The sequence below is a fragment of the Dreissena polymorpha genome, chromosome 9 (genome assembly GCF_020536995.1).
Source record: "Dreissena polymorpha isolate Duluth1 chromosome 9, UMN_Dpol_1.0, whole genome shotgun sequence".
NCBI lineage: Eukaryota > Metazoa > Mollusca > Bivalvia > Myida > Dreissenidae > Dreissena > Dreissena polymorpha.
In genome coordinates, this window is record NC_068363.1 from 67,246,518 (window position 1) to 67,272,625 (window position 26,108).

Genomic DNA, 26,108 nt, shown 5'->3' on the forward strand with positions numbered 1-26,108 from the left:
CGTGGTACACGGATGCACAATTGTATGTTTCTGTGTGATATATTCATCGTTGAATACCCATATGCTATGCCGCGACACTCTATGGTCACTGCAGTATACGCATTGATTCACAGAGTGGTAGCAGATAGATATATTCTGCTATGGAAATACACAATTGACGAGTTGCTTTAACACAATTTCTTTACTTCCTGTTCACATTTTCATTTATGATGACGGGTTTTAGACATGATTGCCAGTCATTATACTGTAAACGCGCTGTACAAATGACGGGTATTAGACGTGTCTAATTTCACATCCGGGAATTTCACAAAGCTACACGCCATTTTAACTATGCATAGAACGAATAGAAAACATTACCCAACTTCATAACGTAAGGTAACTGTTTTTTCACTAAACATAAACATACAGCGAATTAAAATAAATACATATTACTGTATTCAAGATAGTGATTGATAATAAGAAAAGAGTGGAAATTTTCCCGCGTGAGTGAGTTGCCGCCCCTGACAAGTTTGCCTGTTTCGTCAGATGTGATTGCGGTAAAAATAATTAGTATTTATGTTGTGATCATTTAAGTTTGTGCTGTTGCATTGCATTGACTTCATAAAATTAGTTTTCAAATTATCAAAGTTAGTCTTATATTTGTATGCGTTATTTGTCTTTGATGATGGTGGGTTGTAACCTTGAAGTTTGGTAATGCATTTTAAAGTTCATTGTACTTAGTCCTCGCTACCATAAATTGAGATGTCACATTTGATGTTCTGTGACTGTAAACCCAGAAAGCAAAGGCCTCGAAAGATTTACATTTGATCAACAGTTACAAAAAAAGCGCAACCATAGTACCAGTCTTCGAATTAGCCTATAAGCCTGTAGCCCTAGTCGATGCTTGGGCTGGTCGGTCGATCCTAAATGCATATAAAATAGCCCGACCAGTCGATAAAATATTTAAGCGTAAAATTGTAAACAAGCTGAAAAACTAAAACTACTATCATATCAATAACATTAATTATACGACTTTTTAAGTGGCACGATTAAATTCTATATTTAAATGCCTAAAATGACATTATACATGTTAAAAAAATTGCATGAACACATGCAGCTGCCATTTTTCTAAACTGTCATGTAAACATCCGGGCATGTTGCTATTTAAAGTAATGATGCAATTGACGCCCAATCGTGATGATGTTATTCAAACTGAACATGCGTAGATCAAGTTCTGGGATGTTTCGCATAGAGGCACTTTGTAATGTTTAAAAATAATGTCCAATCTAGAAGAGTATTTAATTGTAGAAGCGTTTTCCGACAAAGTATTTATAATTCATGGAAAATGGACAAAGTAATTTTTCAATAAAAATTAAAGAGTCTGTAAGGGATATTGTTCGCAATGGGTTAAAAACAAATTGATCCTTATAACAGTTAGATTTCCAATTGATTTTAATCAATTATTTTTGCTTATAAGAAGATGTTTTTTAAACAAATTATTAAAAATTGTAGTACTTTTATTCTGTAATCTAGTTCTGCTACGTGACTAACTTTGCTACTTATAATCTGTTTGTGATATACAATACTTTAACACATGCTTATCAAAACATCGTGAGAAAATTATTAATTAAAGAAGCAGTTGTCACTTGGTAGATTGAGCAATTAACACCCCCAGTGGCCTTTTTGTTCTGAAGCCACATGCCGACAATTCAGAAATTCACCGGCGATTGTCCTAGTAATTATACAATAATTTGTTATTTTTATAGGTTGATGTATTTTTCAAGTTCTATGGACACTTTTTAAACATGATAATAATTCAATTTGCATTAAAATAAAACCTAACACCGGTCAAACTGATTAATGGAATCATTGAATGAGAACATGTGTAATAATAAAGTAACAATAAACAGCATAATTATCTGGTGCATTTTGTATAAAATGCATTTCAAAAGGAAACAGAATACACTTTATTACTGTAGGTTTCCACGTACAGCGCGTTTCCGTGTAAAGCGCGCAGGCTGTTTTTTAAATGCAACAATGGAGAAAAAAATATTTAAAGACAATAAAACCACCAAATCGGACCGCAAATGGCCGCCATTTTACTATTGCACAATCTAATAATCCGGGGCATTGGAAAGCTTAATTAAGTATTCAAAATAGGAAGCGTCGTTATGATTAGGAGCATGGGTTGCATAGCACTATACTTTGCTGACAATTTTGTAATTTTCTAGCAAAAGATTATTAGTCCACGTGCATTTCGTGAAAAACGTGAGAAAATAAGAATAAGTGTACATCGTGTGATTTTTCCTCGGGGAAAGCATGGGCATTACCGGTAAATTTGAATGTCACATGGGAGACAGGGAGACAGTCATTGAGGTACACCACTGTTGAACGTTCAATATTTATACACACAAAATGCAATTGCATATCTTCATGTTCTCAAGTGTCAATTAGTGTCTCAAATGTCAATAAGCGTCTTAACAAGTCGTGGCACATATTACTCAATAACATCTGCCAATAACGAAGTGCAAAATGACCCCCTTTCACACCTACCGTTACTCGCAAAAAAGACCTCTTTCGCACCTACCCTTGCCTGCTCTCCGAAATGTCGACAACAATCCCCATCGTAATTCATCAATAAAGAAGTGTAAAAACACAAACAAAGAAATGTCCGCAAGTTTATTCAAACAAATTTATTTTTGACCAAAACTTCTTCTACCGCATTCATATCTACCAGTAGCGACTTCTTGTTGTTTCGACAATGGCCCCTCAGTCTGTACGATTATAGGGTGGTAGTTTTCTGGAAAAAAAACATGGCGGCCATTTTGATTATTTACGATTACACAACATATTTTTTACTAATTTAGCAGCCAGGATAGCGTTGTATCAATGTATAGCGAGCACCAGCTTTTTAATTTGAATTTTTGAGGTAAAACACTGCGCGCTATACGTGGTAACCTACGGTACTGTAATCACATGCATCTGTTTTTACTAATGGAAGTAGATTTTCTGATTGTTAATAACTATTTTGGTGTTCCAGTGATTCTTTTTGCAGTGCGTCCCGCGTGCCAGACGCACGTTTTTTCTGGGGACGCATCATTCTTAAACATGTGCGTTTTCGGGACGCATTGTTTAAAAACTCCGATTTTCAACATTGTCAAAGTTGTACATGATACCGAGTACGATTCGTGGATATAAGCAAAACACATGTCAACACCGTTTTGAAAAAGTAGAACGGAAGTCACATTACTACATTGGGAATGTAGTATGCGTATTTTGATTGGTTGAAATATATCAATTATCCAATCAGTTACGGATTTAATAAAAGTTTGTTGTACGATTAATTGGCTGTCCCGGATGGTTAACAAAGAAATTGCGACCGAAAAAGGTTTTCGAAATTGATCCTCAACAATTTAAACTCTGTGTAGATATTTATCGATAACACAGCCTCGATGTAAACCATGTGGTTTAAATATGAAGAATAATCGACGGAAAACACAGTTTGCGTTCATCTGTTGTTAGAGCAGACAGTTATTATTTATATACAGGGTTTTACATTCATGTCAAATTTGAGGGGTCCCTAGGACTCCTGTTATTAATTTTCAGGGTTCCTGTCAATAAAAATGGGGGTCCCAATATTACTTAGTGATATACATGTATTAGTAGTATAGCACATGTGAATGGCCTTTATTCATGGCAAGTATTGTTTGCTTGTTTTTCACAGTACATCAAATCATTTCTGAATGAAAGCCATTGATATTTATTAAGCCATTCCGGCAAAAACTTTCGAGCCTTTTTAGTGGCAGGGGGCATTGTTTCAGTCCCACAGGAACCTTGCTCTTGTGTGGCTGATTCTGCATCTTTTGAACTACTTAGAAAGAATGCGCATAAGTCACCATGTTTTGACATTTTTGCAGACGAAAAAGGGAATTTTAAAATGCATGCCATTTGAGTTACAAGCAGCGAATGTATGCTGAATATGCTGGCTGTGTTAAAGTCAAATAGTTAAAACTTAAAGTATAGTAATTAAAGATTGTATAATGTATTTATTTTTATGTCCCCCACTATAGTAGTGGGGGACATATTGTTTTTGCCCTGTCTGTTGGTTGGTTGGTTGGTCTGTTGGTCTGTTTGCGCCAACTTTAACATTTGCAATAACTTTTGCAATATTGAAAATAGCAACTTGATATTTGGCATGCATATGTATCTCATAGAGCTGCACATTTTGAGTGGTGAAAGCTCAAGGTCAAGGTCATCCTTCAAGGTCAAAGGTCAAATATATGGGTCAAAATCGCTAATTTAATGTACACTTTTGCAGTATTTCAATATTCAAGATAGCAACTTGATATTTGGCATGCATGTGTATCTCATGGAGCTGCACATTTTGAGTGGTGAAAGGTCACGGTCAAGGTCATCCTTCAAGGTCACAGGTCAAATATATGTGGCCAAAATCGCTAATTTTATGAGTACTTTTGCAATATTGAAGATAGCAACTTGATATTTGGCATGCATGTGTATCTCATGGAGCTGCACATTTTGAGTGGTGAAAGGTCAAGGTCATTCTTCAAGGTCAGAGGTCAAATATATGTGGCCCAAATCGCTTATTTTATGAATACTTTTGCAATATTGAAGATAGCAACTTGATATTTGGCATGCATGTGTATCTCATGGAGCTGCACATTTTGAATGGTGAAAGGTCAAGGTCATCCTTCAAGGTCAAATATATGGGTCAAAATTGCTCATGTAATGTCACTATTGCAATATTGAAGCTAGCAATTTTATATTTGAAATGCATGTGTATCTCATGGAGCTGCACATTTTGAGTGGTGAAGGGTCAAGGTCAAGGTCATCCTTCAAGGTCAAACATCATATAGGGGGACATTGTGTTTCACAAACGCATCTTGTTACAGTTTAATCTTGCTTGCCAGATAATAAGCTATCGTAACCTTGGTAAGCTTTTCTTTCTTAGCGACATAAAATAGCTCGCATTTACGCATTGTTATCTCAATTCGGGACTTAGCACCTAGCAACAGCAGGTGCGCAATAATACGATTGGTCGATAAATCAAACAAGCGAGACAATCCTACATCATTCTAGAAAATTACGTATTGCAGTTGTCTTTCAGATTTTCTTGTTGATATTACGAGGACCAATACGTCTAAATCAGGGATCATATTTTCCCGCAACATCAATCGGTCTGGATTTAAATGGGGAAAAAGTGTCCGAAAATATCTATCCGATGCATGAAAAATTACCTTGAAATATATACCATTGATTTTGCCATTCATGAAGGTGGTATAATAAATGTACAATTAAAATTGCCGTAGGCATTTTTTTTTAAACGGAACATACGAGTTTTCTCAATTGGTTTTATCATTTGCTATTTCAATGTTGTTTCTGGTGCTGTTTTATCTGACTTTTTTTCATCGTTGTCAATATTATTAATCTGTGTAAGTCTATACCGATGTTTTAAATCGTTGTCGACTTGATAATAGCTTTCAAACATGCACTGAACCAAACAAATGTCTGTGCATAGGTTGGCTACTGACGTGTTGTCGAATAACCCACGGCCGATAGTTAAGATGCGTAGGGATTAAATCACGAGTGCATTGTACTCGTGATTTGAAACCACGCATCTAAACTTCCGGTTGTGGGCTATTCAACAACAAACAATAAAGTACACAAATTATTTCGATTCTAACACGATATTTACAAAAGATTTATACTGTATTGTTTGTTGTCGAATAACCCACGGCCGATAGTTAAGATGCGGCAGCGTAGAAGATTTATACAATGCATATTATTTTTCTTGTGTACTATTTTATGTGAAGTTCCGCCCATAAAAATAACTTTTGGCTGTTCTGTCGATCAGATCCGCGACTTTCATTCATTTATTGCCGGATTATTAAGCTGGTGTAAAAATGTATTGGCATGTTTTGTTTTGTTACAGCGCGTGCTTTCAGTCAGTGTATAAAGTCCGCCCGCAATTATTGCAGAATATCCGATTTTCTTCTTTGTTTATATGAAAATTTACTGCAACATGCATGAAATGCACAATTTCCACGAGGATAACATCGAGGTTTTCATCTCCGAAGTAACTGTCAACGATTTTATCGTGGACGAGTATACATTACAAACCGATTAGTGTGCTAGGTATAAGCCAGTGAAATTATCGATTGATATTGATACGGGGTTATTCACGCATGACTAATACACAACTCTCGCTGCTTGGGGTCATACTCTGATACTAGTCGGCTGACGTGCAATAAACTGGTTCTGACCGGTTTAGAGACTGCAGCGAATGGTTTATCACACCTAATCGAGATAAGAATGTAATAAGGGTGTGTAAGCATGTGCACTGTGTATTCAATTTCATGACATGGGAATTTTAGCAAACAGATTAATTGAGCAGTGTTGTTTTTTCTAAAGTGACCATTAAAATTTGCAAGTTCTGAAATAAATAGCATTATTTGTATAAGGTACATACATAATAGTGATACAGATTGTACAGTATTCCGTCCTATGTTACATGGAATGTAAGTACATATAACAACACAGACATCTGCTGTTCATACTGCAGGATGTGAGAGGGGGTTTTTCTATACAGAATAAGGTCTTGACCAAATTCATGAACAGCTTTACTGTAGGGAAACAAGACAAACTCATGAGAGTGCAGTTGTGCAATTTTGTCCTGAATGAATTTGTGGAAAAAGCTCTCCCTGTTTGGAGAAAAAACAAGGCTAGATGGCTATACACCTTAAATACAGTATGAGTGTTGTTACACTAAATCTGTATTGAAGTTGTAAACCTTTTGACCAAAGGAGAAATTATAAACTCTAGTCATCCAATTTATTGAAAGTCTAGTCAGTCCAAACTGTTAAAGATGTAAAAAGTTCTCTGTTTAAGATGTTATATGTTTCAATGTTTGTTATAAAAAGTAAAACAAATACAGATTTTACTTGCTATAAACCTTTTTCTGTTTTAAGCTGTAAAATTGCATAAAAGAGACCCTGGCTAAGGTATATCATGTTAAGTAGATTATTTGTAACGAATTTACAAAGACACAATCTGGGACCCATTGTTTTCAGTTTGGACCCATTGTTTCAAAATATGCGAGTCCCAGGGACTCATTGATGTAGATTTCAAAATGAATCACTGGTGTTCCTGCTTAGTTCCTGGCCAAAAAAGTCATAAAGGTTATATTGACCTCTTCAGGCTATTGAACATGTCTTCAGGCTATTCAACATTCCATCTGATTAGCCTGAAGGGCTATTTGGCTAAAATATTTAGCATGAAGACTGCATAGTACATTATAATGCTGAACTGATTAAGGTAAACTCCTAGTCCATTAGCTAAGAAACCTATGCGTACAGTTTATATCGCTGAAGCTAGCCCTGTATCGAAAGTCAACCAGAGTCGTAACATATTTATTTCACGCTATAAATCAAAGAAAGCTCATTTTCTTGGATACATTTCTACATAATTATATTGGTGAATGAATATAAATTACTGCATCGGGGAATATGTTAAGGATCAAATGTTTCAAATACAATAGATTAAAATAACTTTCATCAATCTGAAATTCACAGTTTTGACGCCATTGTCGCTTTGTCATGTGACGAGTTTTCATTGGGAAACTTTCGGATCAACCTTGACATTTTTTGCTGAAATAGTAAACTTTACTTTCGTTTTCCGAAATCTATCAGGGACTACCCTAGGCCTTAAAAATAGGGAGAAGTGACTTCTCCTTTTTTCTGAAACAGGGAGAAGTTTGGGAAATCAGGGAGACGTTTGTGCGAATAATATCAAAAACAAAACATGCTCATTTCACAACTTTTATTATTTCTATCATTATACTATGCGTATTTGTAAAAAACAATAAATTCTCATTGAAATCTACTATCTATTTAAGTAATTTAAGATATGTACCGCAGTAGCCCCTTTTCATCACATTTATTGTCATTATATTACCATCATTCCTATGCCTGCTTTTGTAACAAAACACAATCGTAATGCATAGAACATCTAGTATTTCTATTACTGTTTATCCGAATACTATACACGTCCGAAATATGTACACTTAAGAATGCCTTACCTGTTTAACTTTAATAATCCAATTTTTCCTTGTTGTTATCTGGTTTAACAAACCTTATCAAATGTTTGTTAAAACCAGTTAATGCTTCATCCATTACTTAATCACCATTACTTGTAATTTGAATCGCCAGCTATGAATTGAACACGGGTTGAATGTTACAATGTCCGCCATTTGCAATGTCGTGGGTCATAACGTAGCAATTTAATTCATACTCAGAAAATTTATATCTAATGGAGGAATTTTTTTCTCAATGTTTATGTGTAGTATTATGACTTGTTAATATAAACTCGGAAAATTTATATCTAATGGAGGAATTTTTTTCTCAATGTTTATGTGTAGTATTATGACTTGTTAATATAAAAAATGAATGTGATTGCAGTTTACATCAGACGGGTGTTTAATACTCGTAATTATCGGTGGATTAACAAACTGACAAAACTCGCTGGACTTAATCGTGGATCTACGTAATTAATAGACCTTTGATCAATTTTGTTTTCTTTTATTATTTTTGCCGACTTTCTTTAACCATGCCGTCTGCGAAAAAAAGGCAAATATCGGATGGTCAAACAATTATCACGTTATTATTAGACAACTTGCGGCACGCGCGAAAGGCACAAGTGTGTTGTTATAGGAACCAATATTAAGGGACTGCTTTGTCACGGTCAATTAACGATCCGTGCGGGGGGTAAATTGTGTAACCGTTAGATAAACAACAAACAATAAACTTGCTAATCGCCTGCGGGCGGTAGCACGCATTGGCAATAATTATCGGGCGGCTTGATTTTCGCTTTTCCGGTCTTGTTTACTATAAAAATCAGGCGACTTGATCTTCCCTTTTCTGGGCTCGTAGGGCGATATCACGGGCGTTAGAGCGAAATTATCGCCCGTAGTCGCCAGTAGGGTAGTCCCTGTCTATTATTTGTGATTAACAACTTACGTCTGGTGGATTATAAGACTGATTTCAGTGTGAATCCGGTAGTTTTAAATAATATTTACTTTGAGTTTGTATTGACACTACAATTTGTTTACAAAACAGGCCAGAATAATTTAAAATACCGGGAAATGTCATTCTGAATTGGAAAACACTTGAGCACATGGTATGTTACTAAAACAAGAAATAATGTCATATTACCGTGAAATCTCGGGAGATTTTCATTTCAATAATGTCTGTTGCATCGCTGTTTTTCTCCATATGTTAGAGCAGAAAAGATAAATTTCAAATGTTCAAGATAGTATTTTGTGAAAGAATATATCAGTTAAATGTGAAAGATGTCAATCTTTCCGATCAAGTGGTTGATTTGGGTCAATAACTGCATTTAAAAGCTGTTTTGGACCGGTCTTTGTTAACTGTCAACTTTTCGGGAATTTCTGGTTGACTTACCTAATGGGGTTGGTCCATACCTTTAAAGGGACTTTCAACCACGAATGACAATAAAATACAACTTCTAAAATACCGTATGTTTTTATAATTATTAGTTTATATTGATTAAAATTTCACGATTGGTATATTACCTACCTTGTGTCTACCTTGTGTTATCTAGGGAATTTCATCGCTCTTTAAGCTACTTGATCCATTTAGACTTCTTCAATTTTAATGTCTCCACTCCGGTCTGAATTAAAATTACATTACTTGAAAAAAGTTCATATTATCAGTATATTCGGTAATAAAATTGTGCAAAGTGAAATTGAAAGTACATCACGAAAATAGGTGACAAAATTATATACACATTATAAATAACGCAAGTTGATTGATCATTTTATATATAAAATATATACAATTCACTATGCATATGCTCAATTTGCATTCCTGGGTTTACCACGTGACGATGATGATCAATCTACTAGCGTCATTTATAGTTAACTGGTAGTTACCTGGTAGACATACCCAGTAAAATTTAATATCGAATATACTGAAAATATGAAAACTTCACAACTTTTTGCAAGTAATGTAATATACCAGTCGTGATATTTTAATCAATATAAACTAATAATTGTAAAAAATACGGTATTTTACAAGTTTTCTTTTCTTTGTCGTTCTGGTTGACAGTACCTTTAAAGCCGCAACAGTCAACAATAATAAAAAGCGACATTTAAAGTTATGGTAGCCAGAACTACAAGTCCATATGCATCCCTTCATAAACACAATGGTAGTTCTGCGCAGCAATTCAGTTCGCATCACTAAACAGACGTCATTTGTAACCAATTTAAGGCTAAGCAAGCAATGAATACACTTCAAATTAACACATTACACTTCAAATAACACATTAAATGTACCTGAATTGAGCCTACGGACATTATCCTTTGAATGAAACCTTAAAAAACAAGACTATGTTTCAACACACTATTCTTGTTGACAATTTTATGTTGAACTTTCGGATCAGTGAAAATATTCAAAATCTGTTTGAAATCGTTATCAAGTTTACTTAGGCTACATTTATATCAAAAATCAAAATGAGCAAAAGATTGGTGTAGTGCAACCTTACCATGGCGACATTTTAAGTCGGCAAAATAACAACAGTTTTCCAATATTGTAGATACAGTACAGCCAAAGCAGAACAAACGTATTTCCCAATCCGCGGCGGCAAGGCGAAACGAGTCGATGCTGCGCCAGTCGTTGAAGCCGCGTCAGTATGCGGCAGCAAGTCGCATTTCACCGCGAAACTTCGCAGCTGTCAGCCGAGGCATGCTGCGATTTGCGACATGATGCCGAGTCGATGCGCATCATGAAATAAAAAATCTTTTTAAAGTTATTAGTTACATGTAGTTAACAAATTTTGAAAGAACAATTATAATAATAATTAAAATGATAATAAATTTATTGTGCGCGGATTGTATTACAGGTTTTTTTTTCCACTTTTTGGGAAGATAGCCCATGGCTTTGGAATTGGGAATTTTATCGGCATTTTCATGAAATTGGGAAAATAAATTCATTAGCCTTTTTTTCCACACGAAAAGTCCACTGATTAGGGAAATACTAAATTTGATATAACTCTTTACAATCATTCAAATTAAAAGAAAAAAATCATATAGTACTTTGTTAGATGTAATTGAATTACAATTGAGATAAAATACACATAAGACTTCTTTCTAAAAAAAAAAAAAAAAAAAAAAAATTTTTTTTTTTTTTTTTTTTTTTTTTTTTTGGAAATTGGGAATTTTTTGCCATATTTTGGGAAAAAAGTGTACTTTTTGGGATTGGGAACATAGCCGAATTTCGGCTATAAAATCGGGCCAAAAAAAACCCTGTATTAGCATATACATGTACGCATAGTTAATGTGTCTGGCCAATTAAGTTTGTTTCCCGCCCGTAGTGTATGTATTTCACACATAAACAAGGTCACGTAATTATGTTTTCGCAGATACAAGTGGTCAAGGCTCCAGCATATGGTGGATTTATAAATTAATTGCATGTTGATTTTGCTATTATATTTAAGCTGAGAAAATTAGCCGTTTGAAGCCACATCAATAATCAAGACGGTGACGACGTATTTGTTGTTTTGTTTATTATCAGCTTATTATAACTATTGTTTGAATATGCGTATATAAACAAGTTTTATTTTGTTCATATTATACAGTTAATATCGCTACTAATTACCCGATAATCCGGTATATTCCAGTTTTAAAGCAAATGCTGGTAAATATTTACGATACACAAACATTCTCGATATTTCCTTAAGTATCAAATACATTTTGGCATTTGTTACTATTTATAGAGATGATGAAATAACGTCTAATCGGGGCGTTTTTTTTTTCCACTGAACATGCGATTTACGCCTGGCGTGATGTTCATGTATTTATACAACACAAAATACATTCAAACTTTCCAAATGACGTTCTACATGTCTGCATAATTTTCGCGCGCTTTTTATGAAACAAAGGATATTTAGCACTGTTTATTTGACGCTAGAATTTGCCAAAGTCGCATTAATGTTTAAAATTCGGAAGTCACTTGTGTTTGGGATTACAAATTTGATAATGATAATCGAACGAAACATTAACAGTTGCGCGTAATTAATTCTACGCTACACATACATGTATGTACATGTAGGTGGATATCTTTTCACTCGATCCGCCGCGTACGTATGCGGCGGATTTACTCCGCGAAAGTACGAGAGGTTAATACAGACTCGGCGTCGTTGCGCGGATCGATGCCGAGTTCCACGGCGATACGCCACGTAAACACACGATTCTGCCGCCGCGTACTAATAATCTGGCCGTGGCGTAGCCGCGGATTATGTTTGTGCAGCGTTAGCTGTACTGTAAAGATTATGAAAGAATAACAAAGTAAATAGGAAATTATTTCTTTCTTTAATGGTACCATTTGTATGCGTTTGTGCTTGAATACTTTGCTTTGTTCATATAAGTGTTTCAAAGTAACACAAAATCATTTATCTATGAGTACCTTTCATACTTCAGCGCCTTTTGACATTTTTTTCACAAGAAATAAACCTCCCCTGCAATGTCATTTTAAATGCTATTTATAGTATGAAAATCTTGAAATAGGAATAGCCAATCAGAATGCATGGCTCAACAAGAATCTATTGTCAAGATGGCGGTTTGACAACATAAACACAATCGATTATTTGTTATTATTAAAGACGATTAACATTTGAAAACAGACACGAAATATAAAGCTCAACGGTTAATAACTTTGTTTGTGATGATTCAGATTTATATATTTATAAAGAGTTGCGATGTAACAACTTTATGAAAATTACCCGCGACTCAAGCATATACATGTAGCATACTAAACAGTAGTACCGGTACTTGATATAAACATCAAATTAAATTTAATAAAGAACATACGGAATGGAATGCTGCTGCATTGATCATTGAATATCCAGTAATGAATTTCAAATCCTAGTGAACAAATATTTTGATTCTTAATTTTTTAAAGACATTATCACAGTCAGCCTTAAAAACATTAGTGTCTAAAGTAACAGATAATTTGGTTGTTTCGCATTAGACCGGTTAATTAGAGTAAAGGGGCCTTTATGCTTTGTAGTTATTGATTATAGTGCATGACATACGCAAAATGACATGGTAATACGCAAAATGACATGGTAAAAAAGTCTCTGCAGTCAGAATATTTTGCGCAGTCATGAAGATGAACCGTTATGATATTTTCACAGTCTATCCATTATTATTATTATATTGTTTCATAAATCAGCTGTGGAAGATGGAGGCAGCCGGTGACCAACAGATCAGTGAAGAAATGCTTCAGAGCATTCAATCAGGTAACACTAGTTATAGCAAACATTTAGTCAGGTTACACTCTTTATAGCAAACATTCAGTCAGGTTACACTCTTTATAGCAAACATTCAGTCAGGTTACACTCTTTATAGCAAACATTCAGTCAGGTTACACTCTTTATAGCAAACATTCAGTCAGGTTACACTAATTATACCAAACATTCAGTCAGATTACACTCGTTTAGTGTTTAATCTAGAAGGGCAGAGGGGCATGGCGCAGCCGCGCATGACTTAAAAAAGAACGGTGTTTTAAAATACACAGCTGTTATAACTTGGCATGTCCATTTATTATCATATTTTTGGGAAAACATTCAAATCCAATGCAAAACACGAAAATGTAACTGATCATGGCAGCTCTAAACTGAAAGTAAACTTTCCGGATGTTTATGACTAGCGTGCATCGGATTTGCGCAATTACCTCACATTGATATCGAACGCTCTCGTCGTTTTGGAATGAAAAGGTTAAATGAACCAGGGACATACATGTTTGTATACGTCCCTGAATGAACTTAATAACACGTATTTCGTTATACCTTTAATAAATGCCACTTTTTAACTTTTTATCTTGTCTGTATTGATTAATTAATGATACATTGAACAAAGAAAGTTTCAAACTGCGGTAAATATCCGCTTGTTCCTCGTGACAATTAGAGTCAAACGAACGGCGGTACATGTATATGCAGGTTTGCCACTCATGGACCAGGTAGTCATTAAATGACAAAAAAATGCTATACATAATAAAGGTCTTTTAAATCGGCAAGGATTTGACTTTTCATAGACAGTATTTGACTCTTGGCTAATCTCTAAGTAATAACAATCTATACCGTTACGGCCTGTTGTGTCAATATCTGTTGATAAAAATCCCAATTTTGTCCTTTTTGTCGATAAAAATTTCCCAAATTTGCCACTTTTATCGATAAAAAATCCCAATTTGACCAGACTCCATTTCCCAAATTGGCTAGAACCCCCCCCCTCCGATAGCAAACATTCGGTCAGGTTACACTAATTATAGCAAACATTCAGTCAGGTTACACTAATTATAGCAAACATTCAGTCCCTTAGAAAGTTATATTTAATTTAAGATCTTTCTTACTAGATTCAAGTTTTAAAGGTTTCATCTCCAAATCTTAGATACAGGTACTGATGACCTGCAAAAAGAATAAAACCTGAATGGGCTGCAAGTAACTCGCAGACTGTTCTGGTTTTATGCTGTTTGCACATAGTCATTTTCAATTTTCTTCTAAGTGGGAAAGCGTTAATTCATTTTCCTACTTTCCTGAGAAAGAACTACAGCTTTAGTGAATTAGAAGAGAGCTATCTCTCTTTAATCCCTTTCTGCTTCTGTTCTCTAGTAGGTCAATACAATCATGTTAATTTACTACTTTAGAAAGTTAAAAAAAATAAAGTTGTACAAATGTACGCTTGTAAACAAACATGTATATAAAATCATGTTGCAAGCAGTTGACATCAAGGCAATCGGTTGAAAATAGATCAAGCAAATCATTTTTTTTAGTACTTATAGATTTAATTGATCAATTTGAGCCCGGTTTTTCCGTCCAGCACTTTTTAGTTACATCCCCAAAAAACTGTAAAATATAAATTTCATGTATGTATTTGAAAAATGTTGTGGCCATATTTGATAAAGATTAACATAAAACTTGTTGATAAATATCATAAAACTACCAAGTTCTACCTTGTTAGTAAAAAAAAATTGTAACAAATACATGCGGATTCTGGACAAAAAGTATACCTTTTATAGAGCCCAAGAGTTCCTGTTTCCATCACTTTACCAAAAAACTTTGACTAGAAAGTTTATCTTGATGAAATCTGGGTTGGGATTGTATTAGAGGTCGCAATTTGGTCAGAATGTTTATCTTGATGAAATCTGGGTTGGGATTGTATTTGGGTCATCTGGGGTAAAAAATCAGGTCACTAGGTCAAAAACTAGGTCAAATATTTGGGTCATGTGGGGTCAAAAACTAGGTCACTAGGTCGAAAACTAGGTCAAATAATAGAAAAACTTGTGTAGACAATAGAGGTCGCAATTTGGTCAGAATGTTTATCTTGATGAAATCTGGGTTGGGATTGTATTTGGGTCATCTGGGGTAAAAAAAACTAGGTCACTAGGTCAAAAACTGGGTCAAATAATAGAAAAACCTTGTGTAGACAGAAGATGTCACAGTTTTCATCCAATCTTAATGAAAGAAAATCTTTATCTTGATGAAAACTGGGTTGGGATTATATTTGGGTCATCTGAGGTCAAAAACTAGGTCACTAGGTCAAATAATAGAAAATCTGTCAACAATTTGTTTGTGTAGACAGTAGAGGTCACAGTTTTCATCCAATCTTTATGAAATTTGGTCAGAATGTTTATCTTGATGAAATCTGGGTTGTGATTGTATTTGGGTCATCTAGGGACAAAAACGAGGTCACTAGGTCAAAAACTAGGTCGCTAGGTCAAATAATAGAATAACCTTGTATAGACAATAGAGGTCACAGTTTTCATTTAATCTTTATAAAATTTGATCAGAATGATTATCTTGATGAAATCTCGGTTGGAATAGTATTTGGGTCACCTGGGGTCAAAAACAAGGTCACTAGGTCAAATAATGGAAAAAACCTTGTGTAGACAATAGAGGTCACAGTTTTTATCCAATCTTTATGAAATTTGGTCAGAATGTTTATCTTGATGAAATCTGGGTTGGGATTGTATTTGGTTAGTCAGGTGAGCGATTCAGGGCAATCATGGCCCTCTTGTTTATGAATGGTGATGTAACAGTTCTTGTCCAATTTGTTACATCTTGAATTAAGATCTCAAACTGTTTTTACATAACATGTGTAGCGTCTACAAATGGTTTGATACGAACAACGATGAGGTCGAAATACTGTGATGACGAATCAATGGCGTTAATTTCAACGAAAATATTTTTAAATTGGGTATACAAATCATGTTTTCTCAGTGGTGTCTTATCTGTTACGTCACTAAAATTACCTTAATTGCTGATTTAGGAAGTTGTCTAACTGTAAGTCAACAATATTTAAGAATACATTTGGAAAATGATGAAAATTATTTTTGGATGATATGAACGACCTTTTGTTTCAAGATGGCGGACAACGAGGCAGGAGTGGGGTAAGCGGGAAATGTTTGTTACATCTTTGATTAAAAAAAAACAACACCCCTTCGGTTCTTTGCAGCAGCAGAAACAATAAAAACTATGATTTTTTAGCTCACGAAGTGACATGGTGAGCTTATGTGACCGTGTAATGTCCGGCGTCCGTATGTGCTTGTGTGCGTGCCTGCGTGTGTTCGTCAACAATTTGTTTGTGTAGACAGTAGAGGTCACAGTTTTCATCCAATCTTTATGAAATTTGGTCAGAATGTTAATATTGATGAAATCTGGGTTGGGATTGTATTTGGGTCATCTGGGGTAAAAAACTAGGTCAAATAATAGAAAAACCTTGTGTAGACAATAGAGGTCGCAGTTTTCATCCAATCTTTATGAAATTTGGTCAGAATGTTTATTTTGATGAAATCTGGGTTGGGATTGTATTTGGGTCATCTGGGGTCAAAAATAAGGTCACTAGGTCAAATAATAGAAAAACCTTGTGTAGACAGTAGAGGTCACAGTTTTCATCCAATCTTTATGAAATTTGGTCAGAATGTTTATCTTGATGAAATCTGGGTTGGGATTGTATTTGGGTCCTCTGGGGTCAAAAACTATGTCACTAGGTCAAAAACTAGGTCAAATAATAGAAAAACCTTGTGTAGACAATAAAGGTCGCAGTTTCATCCAATCTTTATGAAATTTGGTCAGAATGTTTATCTTGGTGAAATCTGGGTTGGGATTGTATTTGGGTCATCTGGTGTTAAAAAACTAGGTCACTAGGTCAAAAACTAGGTGGAATAATAGAAAAACCTTGTGTAGACAATAGAGGTCACAGTTTCATCCAATCTTTATGAAATTTGGTCAGAATGTTTATCTTGATGAAATCTGGGTTGGGATTGTATTTGGGTCATTTGAGGTCAAAAACTTGGTCACTAGGTCAGATAATAGAAAAAACGTCAACAATTTGTGTAGACAGTAGAGGTCACAGTTTTTATCCAATCTTAATGAAATTTGGTCAGAATGTTTATCTTGATGAAATCTGGGTTGGGATTGTATTTGGGTCATCTTGGGTCAAAAACTAGGTCACTAGGTCAAATAATAGAAAAACCTTGTGTAGACAATAGAGGTCACAGTTTTCATCCAATCTTTATAAAATTTGATCAGAATGTTTATCTTGATGAAATCTGGGTTGGGATTGTATTTGGTTAGTCAGGTGAGCGATTCAGGGCCATCATGGCCCTTTTGTTAAGTATTTCAATTTCAATGCAATTTGAATACAACTAGAAAAGCTCCAAGATTGAAAGGAAACTCCTGTTATTTGAATTTTGATATGGAAGTACCCCAGCCACAGTACCTGACATACTTTTCTTATCATTTGTCAACTTTGTTGTTTAATACCAGGAAAGAATAAAGTGGAATAGATAATTGAAATTTTATTTAGAAATTTATTTTATTTATACTGTATTTATTTTAGTAAGACAGCTCTAACATATAATAACTTTAAAAACTTGCTTGGATGTAACTACGACATCAGATTTCCATTCATTTTGTGTGTCCATGTTACGTCATAAAATTTATATATTCATAGGGTGACTAACAGCCAGTGGGTGCATACAGAAGGATAAAGAGGTGCATACACAAGGATCTACAGCTATTCCACACCAAATATGTTATATATCACACAATAGGAATTTATTAAATCCACAATTATTCTGTCGGTGTCTTGTGTTACATTATGAAGTGTTTAAAAACATGTATATCTGGCTTTACAGCTATCAAAGTGTATTAAATAAATATGCAAGAAATAAATAGTGCTGAAGTGTGCCATTAAATGTACTGATTTTGCTCAAATAAAATAATTATGATTGAAACAAGTATGTTTTCGTGTCCAGTTACATCATGGAGACTAGAGTTGGACAACTCTTGCCACTCTACATAAAAAACATTAACAATGTACTGCATTAATGCAGATGCTTAGAAAGAAGCTGAAGTTGGTTCATTTTACAAAATACTGTTTTTCTTTTGCTTTTTTTAGCTCACCTGATTGTTCAGGTGAGCTTTTCTGACCGGTCTTTGTCAGCGTATGTCCGTCCGTCCGTATACATTTGCTCGTAAACACTCTATAGAGGCCACATTTCTTGTCCCATCTTCATGAAACTTGGTCAAAAGCTTAGCCCCAATAAAATCTCGGCCGAGTTCGAAACTGGGTTGTGCCGGGTCAAAAACTAGGTCACTAGGTAAAAAAAAAGAAAAACCTTGTTAACACTGTAGAAGTCACATTTCATGCCCAATCTTAATGTAACTTTGTCAAAATGTTTGCCTTGATGATATGTTGGTCGAGTTCAAAAGTGGTTCGGGTCCATGAAAACATGGCCCCCAGTGGGCGGGGCAGTTTTCCTTATTTGGCTATAGAGAAACCTTGTTAACACTCAAGAAGTCACAATTTTTGCCCAATCATCATGAAAGTTGGTCAAAACATTGGTTTTATTAGCCGGATTTTTTTCCAAAAAATCTCGGCTTATAGATTGATGTTGTCGGGCGGGCGGGGGGGCGGGCGGGCGGGCGGGGTGGCGGCGTGCTCGAAAATGTTAAAGTTCTTATTTCATGGTATAACTTTGGTATGCTTGGACCTAGAGTCTTCAAACTTGACATGAAGGTTGGCCAGGATTAACAGATGACCACTGGTCATTTCAAGGTCATTCATTTGAAGGTCAAGGTCACTGTGACCTTCAATATAAAAAATGTTAAAGTTGTTATAACTTTGGTATGCTTGGACCTAGAGTCTTGAAACTTGACATGAAGGTTGGCCATAACTAGTTAGTAACCACTGGTCATTTCAAGGTCATTCATTTGAAGGTCAAGGTCACTGTGACCTTGAATGTAAAAATGTTAAAGTTCTTATTTCATGGTATAACTTTGGTATGCTTGGACCTAGAGTCTTCAAACTTGACATGAAGGTTGGCCAGGATTAACAGATGACCACTGGTCATTTCAAGGTCATTCATTTGAAGGTGAAGGTCACTGTGACCTTCAATATAAAAATGTTAAAGTTGTTATAACTTTGGTATGCTTGGACCTAGAGTCTTGAAACTTGACATGAAGGTTGGCCAGAACTAGTAAGTAACCACTGGACATTTCAAGGTCATTCATTTGAAGGTCAAGGTCACTGTGACCTTGAATGTAAAAATGTTAAAGTTGTTATAACTTTGGTATGCTTGGACCTAGAGTCTTGAAACTTGACATGAAGGTTGGCCAGAACTAGTAAGTAACCACTGGACATTTCAAGGTCATTCATTTGAAGGTCAAGGTCACTGTGACCTTGAATGTAAAAATGTTAAAGTTCTTATTTCATGTTATAACTTTGGTATGCTTGTACCTAGAGTCTTCAAACTTGAAATAAAGATTGGCCAGTACTAGAAGATGACCACTGGTCATTTCAATGTCATTCATTTGAAGGTCAAGGTCACTGTGACCTTAAATGTTAAAATGTTAAAATTGTTATAACTTTGGTATGCTTGGACATAGAGTCTTCAAACTTGACATGAAGGTTTGCAAGCACACTTAGATGACCACTGGTCATTTCAAGGTCATTCATTCTAAGGTCAAGGTCACTGTGACCTTGAATGTAAAAATGTTAAAGTTCTTATAACTTTGGTAGGTAAAAATGTTAAAGTTCTTATTCCATGTTATAACTTTGGTATGCTTGTACCTAGAGTCTTCAAACTTGACATAAAGGTTGGCCAGTACTAGAAGATCACCACTGCTCATTTCAATGTCATTCATTTGAAGGTCAAGGTCACTGTGACCTTCAATGTTAAAATGTTAAATTTTTTATATGCATTCAAAACATAACACAAGGTTTGCTCATGCCTTGAAAAGTACTTACATTTCATTTTGACCTTTGAACAATATTTCAGTAATTTAAGTATTGCATTGACAAAAACACGAAAGGTACTTTCCTGTCATTTAAATCAAAAATCCGGCTTCAATGCGGTCATCTCCGACCGCGGAACTCTTGTTGATATCTAGGACAAGTTTGAAAATGGTCCAGATCGGTGAAAAAACATGGCCGCCAGTGGGCGCGGCATTTTTCTCTATATGTATATAGTGAAAACATGTGAACACTCTTGAAGTCACATTTTTGGCCTAATTTTCATGAAATTTGGTCAGAACATTTGTTTCCTTGATATGAGAGTTGAGTTCGAAAATGGTTCCGGTCAGTTGAAAAACATGGCTGCGGGGGGGGGGGGGGAGTTTTCCTTATTTGGCTATAGAGAAACCTTGTAAACACTCTAGAAGTCACAATTTGGTCAAAACATTGGTTTTATTGATATCTCGGACAAGTTGGAAAATGGTTCAGATCGTTGAAAAAACATGGCCACCAGTGGGTGGGGCATTTTTCTCTATATGTATATAGTGAAAACCTGTTAATACTCTAGAAGTCACATTTTTGGCCCAATTTTCATGAAATTTGGTTAGAACTTTTGTTGCCTTGTTATGAGAGTTGAGTTCGAAAATGGTTTGGGTCACTTGAAAAACATGGCTGCGGGGGGGGGGGGTTGGGGGGGGGGGGGGGCAGTTTATTTATATAGTAAAAAAAGCATGTGAACTCTCTAGAAATCACATTTTTTGCTCAATCATCATGCAACTTGGTACAAAGATTATTTTTTTTTTATATCACATAATTTATGCCATAATTATTGCCCTTAGACTGTCCAAATGTTCATTATATTATACAAAATCCTTGTAAACACTCTAGAGGTCACAATTTTGTTTCAGATTTGATGAATCTTGGTGATAATATTTATTTTTGTAAGCAAAGTTTGATGTTTGGTAAGGGGGGGGGGTCAACTAAAAATATAGGTCACAAGGTCAAATCTTACAAAAACAATTTTATTGATAAAAAATGCTCAAATTTGCCATTTAATCGATTTAAAAAAACTCAATTAGACTCAAAATGGCTAAGAAAACTGAGACTTTGCATGATAGCTGAACTGTCTGAAACTAATGTTGAAAAAATCATTGATATATATTTCAGAGAAGGACAGAGACATTCTGCTGTGAATATTATATTCATACAAACATGTGTATTCATATAATAAATATCATTACATATAAAAGAGTGAATTTTTAATTTTCCCCTTTTCCTAAAAAACGACGCATTTTTTCCCCTTTGGACGGGCCTCGCCACCATTCCCCTTTAAGTGAAAAAAAATACTGTAGCCTCTAAACCTATAATTTTGTGCACCTTAAACTTCAAAGGCATATCTTTCATGAAAGATCATTAGACAATAACTAAACTTGATATATACTTTATGATTTGTCTTTTATTTAACAAATAACGAGTGAAATATGTTGGTTGTCAGCTAATAAAAATGGAGTTACATGCGTTTAAACATTCATGTACATCGTAGTCTGCGTCACACAGAATTACCCTATAAGATCGTGCACCGATTTTAATGACGTCATAGCAAGGCCCTGGGATGTGTTTATAATAACCGATATATGTTTTGGTGAATATATGTTTATTTGCATTAAATATGTGTTGTTGTAGATGAATTTCTTGAATAAACTGTATTGAACGGAATGGTTTTAACCAAACTGTTCTTCATAGAAACAAATGAACTGTGATAACTGTATTCAGAGGTCTAGATAAAGTGTATTTACTAACAGAAAATAGCTAAATAAAATTCTATTCATAAAAGGGGCATAAAAAGCTGTCACCCCTTCTAATGACAGTTGTTTTGTGACAAAATCCCAAATGGACGCAGTGAGAATATTTATCACAATAGGCACAGATCACGGTCTTAACGTTATGGTCTCATGTCATCATTTGGGGTAAAATTTTCCGTTTTTTAGTTCTGCTGTGTTTGTCCGACAGTGACACATAAATTGAACAGAACAGAATTATTTATTTTTTACTTTCTGCATGTGAAGCTCATCGTCGTTAACATGCATAGAAATAAATAACAGCATGCGTTGAAGTACACAAAAAAAATTGAAATTGATGTAATAAAAAAATATATATATAACTATTGCATAAGTGCCAACTTGTGCATCAATGTCATGCTGACTTCTAATTATTTGTTAGACTTTTTCAATCTCTACAATAGCTTAAGGAGATATTAAGTGCCAAGATTTAACATTAATTAATATACATGTATAAAGGCAATAAAAATGTGGCTTTATTGTATACACAATATCCATAATAAATATAATTTATGCCACTTTAATTTTTACTAGGCATAAAACTTGGAATCTTAAAAATTGGAAAATACTTGTCTTAAGTAAACATTTATCAACAAGAAATTGTATTTAAAGAATGAATGTTAATTGTATTTGTTTCAGCTGTTGGGTCCTCCACTGGTGTGATTGGTCAAGTACAGGTCATAGAGACTGAAAATGGACCAATGACAGTTATCTTTATGGAGGAGGGGGCAGAGTCCTCCGATTTCTCCACACAAACTGCTCAGCAAATGGGCCTTATGTCTGGAGACGACAATGTGCAGTACCAGTTCATTCAGGACGGAGAGAACTACACAACTCAGGTGTACGAGGCTGGTCAGGAGAGCGTCTTGACTACATCCACAGATTCCTTGCTGACGGGGATGGATGTTACACAGCAGCAAATTACAGATCAAACGCAGTTCGCTGTGTCGGATACTGACACATACTACATTACAGAAACTGGAGAGATAGTGAAAATTGAAGGTTCTCTGCTGGACTATGGTGAGGGGCAGCAGGGCTTTATCCAGTCAAATCAGGCATTTGAAACGCAGACCATTATGTCAGATGATGCATCTCTGGTCACTCGAATTCCCACTGTGGTCTCTGAGTCGACTGTTGTAACTTCTCAAACAACAATCCCAGATTCATCCATCATTTCAGGTGTGTTTGAAGACCAGACAGTTCTGCCTGACACTCAGACTGTTTTGCCAGATACAACAGTTCACACAGGAGCACAGGATAACTTTGAATTCACAGCAGTCAAAGTTCCTGCAGTACAAATTCAGACTGCCAGTACTTTTACATCGACAGGCGGCAAATCACTTCTGTCTACAGGCATCAAGCAACCGCCCATTGCATTTACCAATACTGTTGTTCAAAATCCAACTGGAGCAACAAGGACAGTCCAGGTGCAGAGACCCGGCCAGCAGTCGACATCCTATCCAAAACAAAGTCCGATTCAAAGTGGGGGGGCCTTCACAAGCTACATTAATCCTACCCATTTGACTCAGAAAATTAAAACACAACCAATTACCTACCAAATTCATAGCAAGCCAATTAAAAATACTGTCACTGTAAAACCGAAGGAAGTCACAATTCAAACTGCATACAAACCAACAACATACCAACAATCAGTTCAACCGTCGAGTGTACAGACTATCATTTCAAGCCCAGTTATTACGTCAAACAAAAGTGTCAATACCCAGACAAAATATTCAGCAAAGGTGTCGACAACATTGCAGCCTGCCGTGATTAAGAAAATAGCTGTTCCCCCAAGTCAGCAAATTGGAACTCCAGCAATTAACAGACTTGTGAAAGTTCCAGCTAAGCAGAACAAGTTAAACCAGATCTCTGTTACTCAGCAGCGTGACAGAGAAGTCAAACATGCGTCTGATATGCTCTCAAATGTCATCCATGCTGTGGACTTTAACCTGCCTGGTGCAAAGTCCATACCTGCTGCCTCACCCATATTGAAGCCAAGTGTTGTCACTAAAGCCACTACAAGTATGGCTAGTGTTCCATTTGCCACTTCGGCTGTAAGAAATACTGGACCAGTCACCACATCAGTGTCAGACCTGGACATGTTGTCTATGGTTACTCAGGCTTTAAATTCGGGGTCGCTAGATCAGCTGACTGGATCCCTGGACATTACAAACATGGCAAGAACCGCTGTTCAGCAAACTGTAACTTCCCACCTGGAGACACCATTGTTGAATCATATGGAGAAAGATACTGCAAGTATGGCTGATACTTCCACAATGGATATGGATGATTTGGATTCCTCACTGGCAATGGATACCCACCAAGATGTTCCCAGCCCTACTGCCATATCCACCACATTTAAGCATACAGAACAGACAGTGTCTGGAGCACGTGCCAATGTAAGTAAATTGTTTGTTGAATTGGTTTCTTAAAATGGTTATCTCATTGTCCTACGTTTTATTTCTATAGTAAAATATAAAATGTTTTGAAATCTATTTAGATACATGTATATAATATCTAATGAAAGAATTAAATTGTACATTTTTCGTATAGTCTTTCATTTGCTTTAAAGTGGGATAGTTGTCAATGGCATGTTCATATAGGTTGTAAACAGCTAAGCTTGCGAGAGAAAGTGAGAGTTTGTTAACTCTTAAAGTGCTGGAACCAAATTTTGAAGGCCTTGCAAACAGTTTGGATCTAGATGAGACACCACAGAATGTGGCGTCTCATCAGGATCCAAACTGTTTGCTATTCTGAAAAAAATCTAAGAAAATGCTAATTTTAGAAATTCAGCAGACGACATTTTAGCAGATGACAAATTTCCCAGCATTCAAAGGGTTAATGGAGATCTGTAAGTAGTAAAATCTTGCCTGTTTCAGGGTGCAGACGTGGAGCCCCCAGCACTTCCTGACAGCACGGGATCTGAGCAGGCCAGCCCTAGTAAGACTGATGTCAATGACAAGGTTACAGCTAGTGAGACAGCCAGTGCCATCAAGCCTGTCACTGCAAGTTCTACAGTGGAGAAACCCAAGATGAAGAGTATCGAGTATGTGCATTCAGTATTTACTGATAAAGAATATATTGAGCTACAAGGTTGCCTTCAGTGTTAATGAACATCCAAGTAAGCCCTTCAGTTACATTATAACAAAGTGCAGCAAAATTCCAAGTAAAGGGGTTATATGTATCTTAAAAGAAAAAAAAACACTTTTGCTATCAGTTGAGTTGCTTGTCATGACTCTTGGTCTTAAAGACTTTCATTGTTAACAGCCAAATATTTCAAACCTGACCAGAGCACAATGTGGTCATGGTGAGCTTTTGTGATGACCCTTTTTCCATGGTTCTTTGTGTGTTGTGTTTTGCCTACATTTACACTGTTGAAGTAGCAATTTTTCACCAATCTTCCTCAAACTTGATCAGAGCATTTGTTCTTATGAAGTCCCTACCAAATTTCAAAATGGCTCTGGTTTGTTGAAAAATACATCTGCCAGAGGTCGGGGTAGTTTTCTTTGAATGGCAAATGTATACATACTAAAAGTATTTTTTTTAATCCAATCTTTGGTCTGAATATTTGTCCTTGTGATAGCTCTACAGAGTTTGAAACTGGGTCAAGTGAGGTTAAAGGTACCATCAACCACGACGATGAAGAAAAGAAAAGTTGTAAAGTACCGTAATTTGTTACAATTATTAGTTTATATTGATTAAAATATCACGACTGGTGTATTACATTACTTGAAAAACATTGTAAAGTTTTCATATTTTCAGTACATTCAGTAATAAATTTTACTGGGTACTGGTTCCAGGTAACTACCAGTTAACGCCAGTAGATTGATCATCATCATCACATACTAAACCCAGGAATGCAAATTGTGCATGCGTAGTGAATTGTATTTATTATATATAAAATGATCAATCTACTTTGGTTATTTATAGTGTGTATATGGTAATGTCACCTATTTTCGCCAAAA

At 35.5% G+C, this 26,108-nt stretch overlaps 1 protein-coding gene across 1 annotated transcript in view; it reads left to right on the forward strand.

Annotated features, from left to right (window-relative positions):
- The first annotated feature begins 466 nt into the window (after positions 1 to 466).
- Positions 467 to 26,108, forward strand: part of LOC127844053 (zinc finger protein 711-like) — a 39,924-nt gene continuing 14,282 nt past the window's right edge. The window contains exons 1-4 of the mRNA XM_052374021.1: positions 467 to 536; positions 13,245 to 13,311; positions 22,783 to 24,542; positions 25,023 to 25,189. Coding sequence (XP_052229981.1) covers positions 13,254 to 13,311; positions 22,783 to 24,542; positions 25,023 to 25,189 — 1,985 coding nt within the window. The 5' untranslated portion in view covers positions 467 to 536; positions 13,245 to 13,253. The remainder of the gene's footprint in view (positions 537 to 13,244; positions 13,312 to 22,782; positions 24,543 to 25,022; positions 25,190 to 26,108) is intronic.